This window comes from Cavia porcellus, unplaced genomic scaffold, assembly GCF_034190915.1.
Source record: "Cavia porcellus strain 051 isolate PalLab524CR breed Dunkin Hartley unplaced genomic scaffold, mCavPor4.1 scaffold_13, whole genome shotgun sequence".
NCBI classification, from domain to species: domain Eukaryota; kingdom Metazoa; phylum Chordata; class Mammalia; order Rodentia; family Caviidae; genus Cavia; species Cavia porcellus.
The window spans coordinates 21,630,134-21,645,222 of record NW_026947496.1 but is presented as its reverse complement, the minus strand read 5'-3'; the positions used below and the strand labels follow the sequence as shown (position 1 = coordinate 21,645,222).

At 41.9% G+C, this 15,089-nt stretch overlaps 1 protein-coding gene across 2 annotated transcripts in view; it reads right to left on the bottom strand.

The window, feature by feature from the left end:
- Positions 1-9,493: 9,493 nt before the first annotated feature.
- Cap2 (cyclase associated actin cytoskeleton regulatory protein 2) overlaps positions 9,494-15,089 on the bottom strand; it is a 148,027-nt gene continuing 142,431 nt past the window's right edge. For both annotated transcript variants that reach the window (XM_063259925.1, XM_063259926.1), the window contains 2 exons: positions 13,848-13,988; positions 9,494-10,882 (listed from right to left, as the gene is read on the bottom strand). In XM_063259925.1, the coding sequence (XP_063115995.1) occupies positions 10,799-10,882; positions 13,848-13,988 (225 nt within the window). In that variant the 3' untranslated portion in view covers positions 9,494-10,798. The remainder of the gene's footprint in view (positions 10,883-13,847; positions 13,989-15,089) is intronic.

Here is a 15,089-nt window from a genome sequence, read left to right as displayed (position 1 = left end):
TCAGCCTTACAACCTCGAGGGATGGGTGCTGCTGATAACTTGGGTGAGCTTAGAAGACCCCAAGCCCTTGATGAGTGCTTGATGGGATGCAGATCAGCTGGCCTCCGGGTTTGATTTCAGGCTCGCGGAGCCCTCAGCTGCCCTGGGCCTGGACTTCCGGCTCAAGAGAAACCATGACAGACTAAATGGGTGTGATTGCAAGCAGGTATGTTCATAGTAATGTGCTGTCACTACAGGGAAAGAAGCCCAACACAAATCTAGACAGTTTTCTGAGAATTATATTTTCAGTGTGGATTATAGCCTTTGTCATTGAGAAATTAACCTTCATCATTCTGCTGACTACATTTACTTTGAATTTTATATTATTAATATTGTGATCTGTACTTCCTTGCTTGCATTTGTTACTGTCACTTGCCTGTGTTTGAGATGTGGCTCTTAAAAATGAGTGTGTCTATTCATTGAGTTTTATAGTTTCATGGTATAATAGATCACACATTCTTCCATCTTTGGCTTTTTATCTTACTCTGTCATTTCTGCATCTTATTCTTCCTTGTGCTCTTATTTCCTGTGCTTTGGTATATACAATAAACTTTTGGTTTGTTTTCTTTTTTTCTGGTGTTTTAGAAAATATGCATTTTAAAAATGTAAAAATAGAAGCATGTACGTTTGCCTGAAGCAGTCTTCAGTATTTTTCTCAAGGCAGGCTATGGCTATCGCCCTCTTGTATCTGCAGTACAAATCACACGGGTGTAAAAATATTTAATTCCTTGAACTGAAACTAGATTCCAAGCCATGGTAGCGGGTGCTGACGTTTGCCATCTTCTGTTCTCTGGTTCTGGGGATTGAACCCCGGGCTTCATGGGTGCTGGGCAAGCGCTCTGCTCCTTAGTTACATCTTTAGCTCCAGCTTTTTAGGGTTCGAGACAAGATGTCATTAAATTGCCCGATTTGGCCTCATCTCAATTTCACCTCTGAGTAGCTGAAATTACACATATTTGCCAACATGACCTGCTCAATTACTTTGTTTTCAAGTAAGTATTTAAACATCTTAGTTCATATTTTTCCTTTGGAATACATATTTTTCATGTTGATTATGAAACATTTTCTTCAAGTGTATTATTTTGAAACAGGAACTTGTAATCTGAAATAGCCTCCCTCCCCCCAAAAAAAGAATGAATGAAGGGACTAAAAGATTTCTATTTTACTTTGAAGTATTTAAAATATCATTGGCAGCTTGGAGTAGTGGCTCATGCCCTTAATCCCAGCACTCAGGAGGCTGAAGCAGGAGGATCTCCACGGGTTTGAGACCAACTTGGGCTATACAGAGTGAGTTCAAGGCCAGTGTGAACTGCAGAGCAAAACTCTGTCTTAGAAAGACTCCTCCCCAAAATTATTGGGTATTTGATAGTCACAAAAGATTTTATGATTTTTAATAATAAAATGAATGTTTGAAAAATTCAAATAACAATAGTAGAAAGTAGAAGGCATTTCCTTTTAGCCTATATTCCAAAGAAAATCATTGTTACCACTTATGTATGTACATTTTCATATTTTTCTCTCTGTTCTAATGATAACAATCATTTAATGTTTGTATAACATGTAGTATGTTTTACCCACAAAACAACCCAACAGGATAATTACTGTTATCATCTAAACTAAGGATTAAAAAACTGATACGTAAAGAAATTATTTTTTTCTAAAAATTACACAGTTGGTAATAGAACTAGGTTTTATGTGTCAAACTCTATCCTCTTTCCAAATTCTTTAAAGGCATTTCTGGTGGCTGACCTGATAAATAATAGTTCTTTAGATAGTACATTGCTTTTGCTAGGTTAAATATTCTGATTTAACAAAAACCCCAAATTTATAATTGTTTGAGCACTGTTGTCTTAGTCCATCTTGTGCTGCTGTATACCTGAGAATACCTGAGACTGGGTGATTTATAGAGAACAGATTTGTATCTTCCAGTTTTGGAGGCTGAAGAGCCGCCCAGGGCCAGAAAGGCAGGAGAAAGAAACCCGCTCCTGGGATAATAGCTCAAGGCACTTGTGAAAGCAGAGCCTTCATGATCTCCCTACCCCCAAAGTCACCCTTCTTTTTTTTTTTGTCTTTTTGAGACAGTGTCTACTATGCAGTTCAGGCCGGCCTTGAGCTCACTTTGTAGCCCAGGGTGAGTCTCGAACTCGCAACGATCCTCCTGCCTCAGCCTCCCGAGTGCTGGGATTACAGGCAACGGCCCCCTTCTTGACACTGTTGCATTGAGGATCAAGTCCCCAAAGCGAGACATATGGAGGACACATGTAAGCTGAAGTTTATGGCACTGACTGGGGCAGGTTCAGGTCGGTGAGTGTTGTGAGTCAAGGATCCCAGCTCTTCCCAAGTTGGTGTGCGTGCATAATCAGAGAGCATCATCTTCTTCATGGATGGGGCTGGCTTCCAGGTCCTGAGTCCAGTGAGGGGAAGGGAAAGGCACTGTAGAGAAAACATGTACTTCTAAAAGGCTGGGTCCTAAAGCGGCATTCACCATATTACCTAACCCCAAGTTTATCTAGAAGAATCCAGTCACGTGGTCAGTCAAACTGCAAGGCAGGCTGGGAAATGGAGTCTGTTAAGAAGGGGAGAACAGGGCTAAGGATTTAGCTCAGCACCGTAAGCGCCTGCCTTGCAAGCATGAGGTTGAGTTTGATCCCCGTACCAAAACAAAACACCAAAAACAAGAAAGAGAGAACAGATTTTGGTGGACAGGGATGGAGTCTGCTGTAGTCATTTTTACTGTGTATTTCCTTAATTTGGTATTTGAAAAAACCTTTACACATTACAGTCATTTTAAAGAATATCTTTAAAGGCATCACAGGCGTTTGTCAAATGAGCGCACCTCTGCAGCTCCAGAGTGCAAAGCAGGCAGGTTGTCAGACTCTCATGCCAACCTCTTCCCCGTGAATGCAAAGACTACTTGTTTTAAAGGTTGATGAAGTATAAGTCGTTTTTCATTGATGGTAAATCCTACTGGAAATCTATCTGGTGAGATGTTGGAGCCTTTTAAAAAGAGAGAGACTTATTTCAGTAAACTGTAGAGTATGAGATGAACTTAATTAGAGAAAGTGGCTGTCTAGCAGTTGGTGTTAGCAGTCTCCAGAATGTAGACCATATTGCGGGTGCAATCATTTTAGATGCTAACAAAGGAGAGAACATTTTGATAACTCTAGGAACCAGATTTTAGTTGTTAACAGCAGGACACCGTGCCCTAAATTCCACATTCAGTGAATGGGCTTCCTTGAAAATATTCCTTCTTCATTCTTCAGATACTTGTGCATCAGCTGCCCCTGGGCATCCTGGAAAAACGTTGCTCACTTACTTTTTGAATTTGGATCGGTCATTTGGGTAATTTATGTACTCAAGTATTATTTTTCAGTAGACAGATACAGTTAGCTTCTTTCTGCTTCAATTAGCCAAATAAACACCAAAAGCTATGTTTCTGTTTGCCACTATCATCAGAGCTAAAGAAGTATAACTCATAGAGCAAACTCCTCGTTATTTCACGCAACTTTTCTCTCTGTCCCAGACCATGAAGACTACATCAAGCCACAATGTCTTTAGAGACATCTTGCTGTAGCTTTATATCGTGTTCTGAAGGATGCATTTTTTACAAGGCTCTTGTAAAACATTTCTCCAGAGCTCTCCATGTTGTTAATAGTGCCTTGGACAGTGGCTTTATGTGTTTGGAAAGGAATGTAGACCGCAGGAAGCTTGGTGGCAGAAGCCAAACCTTGTCCTGGAGCTGACAACCTGTGTCACCCTGGGGAGGAGAGCCCAGCTGGGGGTGGGCAGGGCGCCCCGAGTGCAGGGAGGGCTGCATGTGGGATTGTGCCCCATGGGAATACTCAGCAGGACGGAGCTTCCCAAACAAACCCCGGAACTGTTATGTTCGGGGGAAATTTCCCACTGGAGGCTAACAGACTTCACACTGGAAGAGATGAGTGTGTAGAATTATTATGCTGTTCAAAAGGAAAAGGGAAATAGGGAGGAGGAAGGGCAAAGGAAGGAAGGGAAAGAAAAAGCAAATGAGTAAAGGAGGATAAAATGAAAACCTAGCTTTGGGAACAGGGAGGGGAGTGGTTTGAAAAGAGGGGATGAGAATGGTGGGGAAGAGAAATCAAGAAATATCATGGACAGACACAATTCCTTCTAATGCATGTGGTCAGTGTGTATGCCAAATTGTACCAATAAATTTTAAAGAAAGAAAAGACAACAAGAAAATTAAAAATGTAGTTTCTCACTGGTTAGTTTGTCAGAGTGAATTCTTAGTACTAGGAAATGATTGATTTTTGTTTTTGAGGGGACATGGGACTGAACCTGGGTCATTGCATTATGTTACTTCCCCAGCCCATTTTTTCTTTCTCCCTCTCCTTTTTCTCCCTCATCTTTCTTCTTCTTTCAGTGGCTAATTTTCTCAGGCTGGGCTTGACTCTGTGATCCTTTTGCCTCAGCCTCCCAGAATATTAGGATTACAGGTCGGCATCACCAGGCCTGGCTAACTTGTATTTATTTATTTAATTAGAGATAAGATTTTGCTATGCGGTTCAGGTTGGCCTTGAACTCATGATGTAGCTCAGGCTGACCCAGAACTCCTGATGATCCTTCTGATTTAGCTTCTTGGTGCTAGGATTACAGGTGTATACCGCCACACCTGGGTATGGATTTTTAAAAGAAAGAAACCTTCATGATATTGGAGAATGGAATTGAACAACTGGCATTATTGTTTAGTAAGTGATATGTTTCTTTCATTTTGTCTTTCATGTCATTAAGGGGTGTCACATTTTTGACTACTGATGGTCCTAAAAAGCAAATTATTGCAATAAAGTGGATTAGAACTAAAATACTCAATGTTGTAGTTTTAGGCACAAATTGTCTTTAGCTAAAAATAATACTTTGTATTGGAGAGAAACCTAAACAAAAATTCTCTGAGAGGCAAACATTACTTGCATGTTCTGAGCCAAGTTACTAAGCAAACAATAGAGGAACAAAAACCCTTTGGAGAAATCTGGCCGAGGTCTCATGGGGTGATTTAAGCTGGTTTACATTCCAGTTGTAGATATAACTGAGCCACATCCAGAGAAATTGAAATGTACACAAGAAATCCGTAACACTAGAAAATCAGTTTGTCTCCATGGAAGCAATTAAAGCCCTCAAAATTGCATCTGTATCTGAAGTGGCACAGAAGGTGCCAATGGTTTAAGAAAAATTCTTTGGAGATGAACGTGTTTAATGAAATTCAGTTTTGGGGTATTAAACTCATGCAATGATTTCCAGGGATTTGGCCTAGGAGAGACAAGGAGTCCAGACCCATATTCTCCATTTGCAGTTAAACATCACAAAGATACCCTAAATCACACATGTTCCAGGCTGAATCATGTTCCCCCCTGTACTGGTTCTCCTTCAGGATTTCCTGTTACAGCAAACTCGTTACTTTATAACCTATGATGAAAAGTCTAAGGGGGCTGTCATGGTTTATGTTGGTGGCCCCCAGACCTCATGCGTTTGCATTGTGCATTTGTGATTAGTTCATTGTCTAGAGCTTGGATTGATGGTGTCAGTGCTACACCCACCTAGGGGTGGAGCCAGCATACAATGTAATGGCTAGAAGAAGGTGTGTGTCTCTCTCTCTTCCTGGTTTCTGCCTTGCTGTTTGCAGCTGCCAGGAACTGCGCCATGCCACCCTCCATGGAGCCAACTGAGTATAGAGTGAAACCTCCAAAAATTGTAAGAAATAAACTTTTCCTTTCCCAATTTTGGGCATCAGGCATTTTGTCTCAGCAATGAGTAAAAAGTAACTAAGACAGAATTTAGTACTGAGGAGTGGGGTCATTTGATATGACTACACCTCACCGTGTTTTTGAGAGGCTTTGGAAATGGCTTGTGCACAGAGTTTGGAAAGGTTCAGACATGTCACCTGGATGCAAAGAGCTGGACAGTTTAGGCTGTTCTGCAGAGGAGATACTGGTCAGAGCTCAGGAGACCAGCAGGCTGATAGAAAGCTTCGTGGTAAAGACCAGGCTTGGGAGGTTTCTGCTGGGAAGAAGGACTGCATTGGCTATTGGATTCCCCATGATGTGTGTTATGACTTGGCAGAAAGTTTGTCTGCATTTTGCTCATGCCCAGAGACTTTGCCTGAGACTGAGACAAAGGGCAATGGGCTGATTAATCTGGCAAAGGAAATATCAAGACAGTCGAATGATGTCTGTGGCATGGCTATTGTTGGGAGATTTTAGCTAGCTTTATGTGGCAAATCAAGAGCAAGAGACCAGCAGGATAATTTGCCCAGCAGGACAACTCTGTGAGTTTTGCCAGAAGGAAAACCTCAGGAAAGCTGTGGATTGTAAAGACAGAGTTGAGACTTTGTTTGTTGAGGAGAAACAGAGAGATAAGAAAGATGGCCCCAGGGCCTCCCAGGAAGCATCAGGTCTCCATCCTTTGCAGCCTCAAAATAGCAAAAGTGAAAGAATTTGCTCAGAGGAGAAAGCTACAGAGCACAATGCTCCAGAATGGCGATCGAGGGCACGTGAGGTTCCAGGATGGCGGCAACGGCAACGTATAGAAGCTTTTCCTCACAATCAGGTAAACACAGCCCAGCAATCCAGGCAACTGACCCCTACAGCTAAGAGAGAAAAAAACCTGGCTGCTGCTCCAGCTGGCAGCAGACCTTGGTGGCACCCACATGGTGTTGATTTTAGGTGCAAGGAAAATGCATAAATTCTGAGGGTAAGAAGGCTTCCACCTCAATTGCAAAGGGCCTGGGAGGTCAAGGAGTGTGGCCCTGAGAGGGCAATTTGTAAAGATGTAAGGGTGAAGCCAAAGGTGCAGTGGAGACCCCAGAAATTTGGAAAAGACAGGAACGTGGATCATCCAAGGAAAGCTGCAAAAAGCAAGCAGAGAGGGTTTAAGAGAGAAGCTGTGGGAACTGAAATCCCTGAAAGTGCCTGGGGGTGGAATCCCCCAAGCCTTTTGGAGCTTGCAACCAGATTGCTTCAGATGCTGAGCATGAAACTCTAGGACTTAATGTTCGCTCTGCTGGATGTTGGACTTGCTTTGTTTCCAATGCTTTATATTCCCGTTTGTAACTTTTGGAATGGTAATGTTACCTTGTGCCTTTACATTTTAGAAATGTTTAACCTTGTTTTATTTGTGTAAGGGGTTACAGTTAAGAGTTTGCCATAGATCTTGGAGGAGACTTGGGACTTGGACTTTTCAGCAATGCTGAAACTGTTAGGACTTTGGCAACTCTTGGAGATGGACTAAATGTCTTTTGTATAAAGGATGTACATGAGTCCTGGGAGCCAGGGGTGGAATGTCATGGTTTATTTTGGTGGCCCCAGGCCTCATGCATTTTATGCATTTGTGATTGGTTCATTGTCTAGCGCTTGGATTGATGGTGTCAGTGCTACACCCACCTAGGAGCCAGCATTCAAAGTAATGGCAGGAAGAAAGTGTATCTCTCTCTCTTGCTGGTTTCTGGCTTGCTGTTTGCAGTTGCATGAACTGCGGCCCTGCCATGCCACCTTGCCTTGGAGCCAACTGAGTATGGACTGAAACCTCCAAAAACTGTAAGAAATAAACCTTTCCTCTCCCAACTTTGGGCATCAGGTATTTTGTCTCAATGATGAGTAAGAAGTAACTAAGACAGGGCCTTGGTGAAAACGGATTATGTGCACTGAAGGTGGCCGAGATAAATGAAGTTGGGGTAGGCAGGAAAAAATGCTTTGTAGACACTGAGACTAGGGATTCAGTTGGGGGTGTGGATTGGGGAGGCATCTACAGAGAGGATGAGGTTATGGGAGATGAGTGAGCACTTGAGACAAAACATAGATGGTAGAGGGGAAAGGATCCAACTGTATTGTCCACCACAAAGTCAAAGGGAGCTCACTAAGGAAAGCACTGCCGTGGATGAGGAATGGCACGAATGTCCATTGGATCTGATGACCTTTGGAACTTCCACAAATGTGATGAGAAGTCAAGTTCAGTAGTTATAAAAAGTTGTGTGTGTATGTATGTGTACGTGTTTCAGTCTTTGCTTCTAACCTGTTGCTTCTCCTTATGTAAGTTATTAATGCCGCTGGATCTCAGATTTATTTTCTTTTTTTTTTTGAGACTATGTTGCTGATCTTGAAGTCACATGATTCCAGGCTGGTGTGAATCTCCCAGTGATCTTCCTGTCTCAGCCTCATGAGTGCTGGGATTATAGGTGGGCACGGTGCACAGCTTTCTCATCTTTAAAATGAAGGATTCCATAAGTACACGCTTCTGGATTCTCAGAAGTTGGAGACATTTGCAGTGAATGAACACAATTCCTTCAGTCCGCCCTTTGGTGGTGCTAGGGATGGAAGCCAGTGCCTCACACATGCTAAGCCAGTGCTCTGCATTGAACAAAGGAATCAGTAAGTAAAACTCTGTGTCCTTTCTGTCTGTTCCATGGATAAGGAGATGTGGTTAGAACTGACTGCTGACTTCAAGATATCTTGCCGCAAAAGGAGGAGTATCAAGAATAGATTATCTAAGGAGGGATGTTGATCAAGCAGAGGATTTTCAAGGCAACAAAGACATATCTTTTGGGTTCTCATTTTTATCCTGTAACACTATGAAGATAGGACACCCTTGGCACTTGATTTTTGGACACTGATTTTCACTGAGACTTTTTGTGAATATATGCAACAAGCAATTCTTCTAAGTAGTAATAGTTTCCAGCCCCTTGATGGTACTTATTAGGTCACAGCACCGGTGATATTAGGCACAAGGAGTAAAGCATGTTGGAAATTCAGCATTGTCTTCAATAGTTACAGATACATTGTTAAAGTTTTTTTTTTTTCAACAAATTTAACCTAAAAATGTGACTCATTTTTGAGACTGTTCAGCCTTCTTGAGGTACACAGGGCTGAGGTAACTTGAGGTATACAGAGCTGGCCAATGATTGAATTTAAGCCTAGATTTTCAATATTTATGGTGAAGAAATTTGAAAGGCTAAAGTCAAGTCTAACATCAATTGGCAGATGCTAAGAATTTTGAGTGAACTTATTTCTCAATATAAACAGTGTTATACGACGGATATGTAATATATCCCTTTGAATCATATCTTCTCATTTAATTTTTCCTTCAGATACTATTTATACATGTAAGTTATTATAATACATAGCATGTAATGTTATGTTTTTAAAATCATTTATTTTCTGGCATCTATACATTAATAAAGCTCTGACGGGGTTTTTCTCAGTGGAAAGCTTTCTGATAGTCACCCGGCTGCAAACTGTTTTATGTGACACCTGGAGAAGCTATTCTTCAGGTAAGCTGATAGTATTCTGCAAAAATTCTTTAATTTCAACCAGTAGGACTCAGCTACTTTTTCTAAACCTGCTATATGAGCAAGGGGCAAATGAAATTGCAAAAAAAAAAAAAAAAAAAAAAAAAAAGAAAACAATTTTAACACCCAGCATTCATCACAATATTTAAATTAGAATTTTACTTTATTTCAGAATAAGTTTACAGTTCAAAAAAGATTATTTACTAAAGCCACAAGGTTATTCATACAGACAAAACTTTTATAGCAAAACCTTGGTACGTGAGCATTATTAATCTGAATACTGTATAGATATAGAAGTTATTTAAAAATGGAAATTATTCCAGATGCTGTCATAGGCACAATATATATGCTTGGATTGGTTCTGCAAGCATTCTATGCACGTCTTCACGTGTGACTCAAGAAGTCACAGAGTTTTCAGCCCTATGTACTGAAAAGACACAAAGGAATAGCATAATTACTCATATCGAAAAAGCATGGACTGTCACAATCATAAAATAGGAGCAGCAAGCCAAACCAGCAAAGAGTTCTTTAAGTTTTAGAAGAAGTAATGCATCTATGGCTTTTTCATATCTGTGTTTGAGACTAACTAGCAAGTCTGGCAAGAGGAAAAGAAATTATAATAAAACATTAAAGACATCATATACAAGGCATCGCGTATTTAACATGTTCAGAATTGGAAAACAAAAATTAAGTTGTTCTTAGAGTTGACTTGTGAGGTATAATGTGGCAAAAAAAATTGCTTCCATCCATCTATCTTCTGGCATAAAAATATGCAAAAATTATCTATGAGTTTTTAGGTGAAATGGTGGAAAAATATTTAAGATGAACAATTAGAATAAAGCAACCATAAGATGAACAATCAGAATGTACGTTTGTTCTTTAGTAACTAACTATGCCTTCCAAGGACCAAGAAATTGGAATTTGTCCTTATGTAGAATTTTTTTATTTATGTTTCTAAAAGCGTGACTGAAATATGTGTTCATGCTGACAGTTGTATCCACGCTGATAAAATGAACATGTAGAAGAAAAAAGTACATTTTCCCAGGGCAATTTCATATTGAAATTGTCTAAAAAGTAAAAATGTACATAGATTCTCAAAGGCTTTGTTTTTCAGCTAGCAGTTAAATGTAAGTGTACAAGCAGATCATGCAGTACTTTTACTTAGATGTTACTGTGTTAGTGACATGAGGGAAACAGAATGTTTTTCCCTTTAAATCTGTAGCGCACGCAAATTATCATGTTGAACTAAAATCGCACACAAAGGTGGATCATGAAGAAATGTTAAATATTTCAAAATGCCCATGGAGGTGTGCCAGAAATGACTGTTTCTACAGCACAGAGTTGTCATAGGCTTAAAGTAAAGCAGGTCCTCTAGTCTAGCTCTTTAATGCTGCTTGCTTTCCTTTGATTGCAGACACTCAGGTGATGGTCTTCGGTCCTGTCTGGAGCTTAGGCCATAATTTCTGCAGGCTCAGTGATCAACTTGGATCCATCCCATGTTGTCTTGAACTGTTCAGGAACAGGAAATTCTCTCTGAAATAAAGGCAAGAAGAACAGAGGTCTTTATAAAAAAGTGTTGCCAACATGGTGGTGCCACACGGTGGGCACAGCAATCTGATCCAACCAGAATCTGCATCATGGAGAAGTCTTTGTCATGTGGGATTTGCATATGTCACAGGTCTGCTGGGCCTGTACCTGCCAGGATCATCATTAATGCTAGCATTTCCTGAGAATGGGCATTCTTCGAGGCCCTGGACATCCATGCCCTCGGCTGCTCTCCAGCAAGCCCAGGAGTCTGGAGTTACTGAGATGCAGTCCACAGGAAGCAGATGCCTGCACGTCAAACCGCTGCCTGAATCCATGCCAAAGCAGTCTGTCTTAGCCCCGGCTTCCCCTCAAACTTGAATGTGAATGCCAATTAACTGCAGATCTTATTATCACACACAGATTCTGATGCAGCAGACCTGGGAAGGGAATGGGGTCTCCATCCCCAACACAGTGTCAGGCAGTGTTGGGGCAGCTGGTCAGCAGTCCTGTGGGGGGCACAAACGCTTTAACCAAGAGTAATCTGTGAGGAACTGCAAAAATGTGCTTGGGGTTGTAAAAACATTTGTTTCCTCTCACTCTGCCACTTCCCAATAAAAAATGACATGGCCCACACCACCTGTATACTTTCCACACATACAAACACACAAAGGAAAATGGAATAGCCAAACTAGCGGGAGACTGGGCTCGCCTTTCCCTGGAAAGACTGTCATTCTCCAGGCATTTGGGGCGCAGCGTCTCGGCCCTGGGTCTGCAGCCTCCCTGCCCTTTTTGCCCTGCTGTGTGCTCCAAGATGCCACGTGTAGTAAGTGATGCCGCTGCTCATGAGATGGGATGCTTCCCTGGAACGCACCCAGGAGGACTGATCTTCCTGAATGCAGTATCCGACAGTGTCTTTGGGAAGAAGTGATTGATCTATTCTGCTGCAGTGAATAATGAATTCTCCCTGAGTGAAATCAGCAATGGAAAAATCTTAAAGAAGCTACAATATTAATACCCTAAAGCGCACATGCACGCCGTGTGTGTGTGTGTGTGTGTGTGTGTGTGTGTGCATCCGTGCACGTGTGTGTTTACCTAATATCATTTCTGGGGCTTTCCTTGGTGAGAAAACAAAGCTGAGTGTTTATTCTCAGGCATTGACCCAGGGAAGAATGCTTGAGAGAGAAGGCTGCCTTGGACTGGAATGTATGACAGCTGTTCCACACTCTTGGGCAGTGAGGAGGTAGTAATCTGATGACGGATCTTCTCTGGGAGGCTGACTTTGTTCAGGAAGACCTATGCTTCCCATCAATCCTCACATTACAACGCCCATGGCCGGGCCTGTGTGTTCCTTCCCACCCCCACCACCCTGGAAAATGCTAGAAGAGGGCCAGGGACCAACAGGAGAAGGTCATTTACCTATTAACGCAAAACTATTTTTTCAGCAAAAAGCTCAGGCTTTGCTTATATTCATCTATTAGGCTAAAGGATCTCAATCTGAGACTTTGCACTTTGGGCTTGCTCAGAAAGCCTTAAAATCCACAGGTACCTGGGTCACACGCCCAGAGAGCTGAGCGTACTCATCCTGGAGCGCTCAACCAAACCCCACTTCTCGCTTTAGCCAATCCAGTTCTCTGGAAGCTATGCCTTCTGCTTAAACAGCTGCAGAGGCAGGGCTTTGTCTCCCCTACTCTGAAGCTCTGCTCTAATGGCTTAGCTCTTCCATGGCATTTTTAAGGCTGAGGACTCAAGAGGGCCTCTTCTGTAGCTCAGGGTCAGGCTGTCCATGCACTAAGGGGTGAAGTGGGACTCAGCACTTGCAGAGTTTTGTGTTGCAAGCTGAAATGATGGAGTCCAGGCTGCAGTGTGCGGGATGTGGCTGGGTAGAGATGAAGAGCTTCCTGCGGGAGGAGAGAGGAATACATGGCAACAGTCTTGTTGGCTGCCAGGGAGACCTGCCAGCCGGTTTGGATTGCTGTGCAGGCCCCTGTGACTGGCCCCCCAGGCTGACTGGGCTCTTCTTCCAAAGGTCTGTCTGCTCAATTGTAATTGAGTTACAATTTTTTTTTTTTTTTTAAAAAAACAAGGTCACACTAAGTGTTACAGGCTGGCCTTGAAGTTGCAGCAATCCTCTGTGTCAGCCTCCCAAGAACTGGGATTATAGGTGTGCACCACCATGTCCAGCTGCCCCATTTTCTTTTATCCTTTCCTGGTTCACTAGCAGTAAGAGAGAATTATCTCTGTATTTAGTTCTCTAGTTCCAAGTAACAACAACTAGTTAATCCACCATACTTGATGATCCAAAAAATGTTATAGAATTGTTTTTCCTTTTCAATGTGTGAGACTATTTGCGTGATTTTTATTCACGCTACTTTGATGGTGAGATCACTTACGCTAATATTTCTCAGAAGGACCTGAAGAACTGATGGCATCAGAATGCTTGAGATGCCTATGAGCAATCCAGACTCCCAGGCCACACAGCCCAACCTCCTGAATGCAACCTCTAGGTGCATCTTTCGGAGCTGGCCCATTCATCTGCCCCCCAGCTGATTCTGGTGCTCAGTGGGCAGTCTCTGATTTGAATATGCCAGTGTAAATAGCCAGTCTACTTACACTTCCCTCTCCTCCTTCTCACTTTTCCCTCAAAACATCTCCTTCTTTCTTGCTTATTTCCATTACAGCAAAGGGAAGTCTTTAGCCCTACATAATATGGACTAGGTGCATGCTGAGCTATTTAATAAAAGGAAGCCTGTGAAAGTGGTGATTAGTAAACTGCCTTGAGAATCACAAATCGAGGAGGGAGTGGGGTCAGGAAGTCAATAGGAGAGCAGGGAGAAGGAAGGAACTAATCTACCCCCTTCGAATTATTCGACCAGTAAAGCTCACAGGCTGGTGGTTGATTAATCGATCTCTAAGAATGTTAATAATGAAGGCTCAAAACGCAGTTCTTGGCAGTCTTTTGGAAGGTACTTACGTAGTCGCCTTCCTGAGGGATGAGTACATTCATCTCGGATGACTTGGCACTCACAACTGCACAGTCTAATGCATCTTCACTGAGGTATATGTGGCAGCCTTCTGTCTTATTAACGGAAATGGTTGGCACTCTTCCCATTACCTGAACAAAGAAAGAATGTTTGGGACCACAGTGAAGAAACAGAAATGACAATGTTCCCAAATGCACACAACCTCGATTCCTCTCGGCTTTAGTTGGGGCTTAACCAAGTGTTAGGAATTGCAGGCTCACAGCAGGCTGCTGAGTGCAGTAGGTGTCATCTGGGGACAGAATGAAAGGACCACACAAGGGGATTCTTGGGGTCTCTTTCCTGAGACAGAAATTAAGGGATTAATTTGGAAACAGCAGCTAAATGTTCAGAAAAAAACCTCCTAACCCCCTTTGTGCAACTGAAACATATATTTGATTTCATGATAAAAGAACCAAGACGCGTTTACTTTTATTGGCTTAAAATTGTAGTTTTGACAAGTATCTGTGAAACTGGGATTAAAACAAGCACCAGTGCTGACATTTAAGAATTAGATTATTCTTAAGTAAAAACTAAGTGAATTGTTCTTGAACTTGAGAATAAGTAAGAAAATACTAAAAGTCTTTTCAGTTAAGGTCTTTGCCAGATAAAAATCTCATTGGCTGAATGCAAAGTTTAAATGAGATGAGTGTCTATGTATTTTGAAGTGTATTCATTTCAGGGGCCCAAACTGGACGCTTATTTTAGACATGCATTATATAGACAAATACAATCAACACGGGGGAGGCCATTCTTTGTACTGTTTACAAATATCTAAGTGTTGTAAACATTCTGATCAGTTTTAAATTTCTTTTCTCACAATCAGCTTTCAGGAATTCTCCCCAAATCTCCACAGGGGCAGACCTTTCCCCCAAAGACCATATTACAGCTCTATAATTTTCCTTCTTGTAATGGTAATTAAAGTGATAAAGACATCTCTTCTTTCGCTCTGAAGAAAAGACTGGTTGCAAACCAAAGGACCAGGTCCTATTGATGGGGTAGGTGGTGTAAAGAATTCCTTGGGGGCACCTAGCCAGGTCACCGTACTTCTCTGTTTTCTCTCTCTATGGAAACTGGACACTGTTTTGGAATTGAACCCTAAGGCCAAAAAAACAAACCAAAACAAAAAGGCAGAGGTAGTTCAAGGTCAGGTAAGCACCGGGCTCTGCCACAAATAAATAAGAGAAAAATAGACG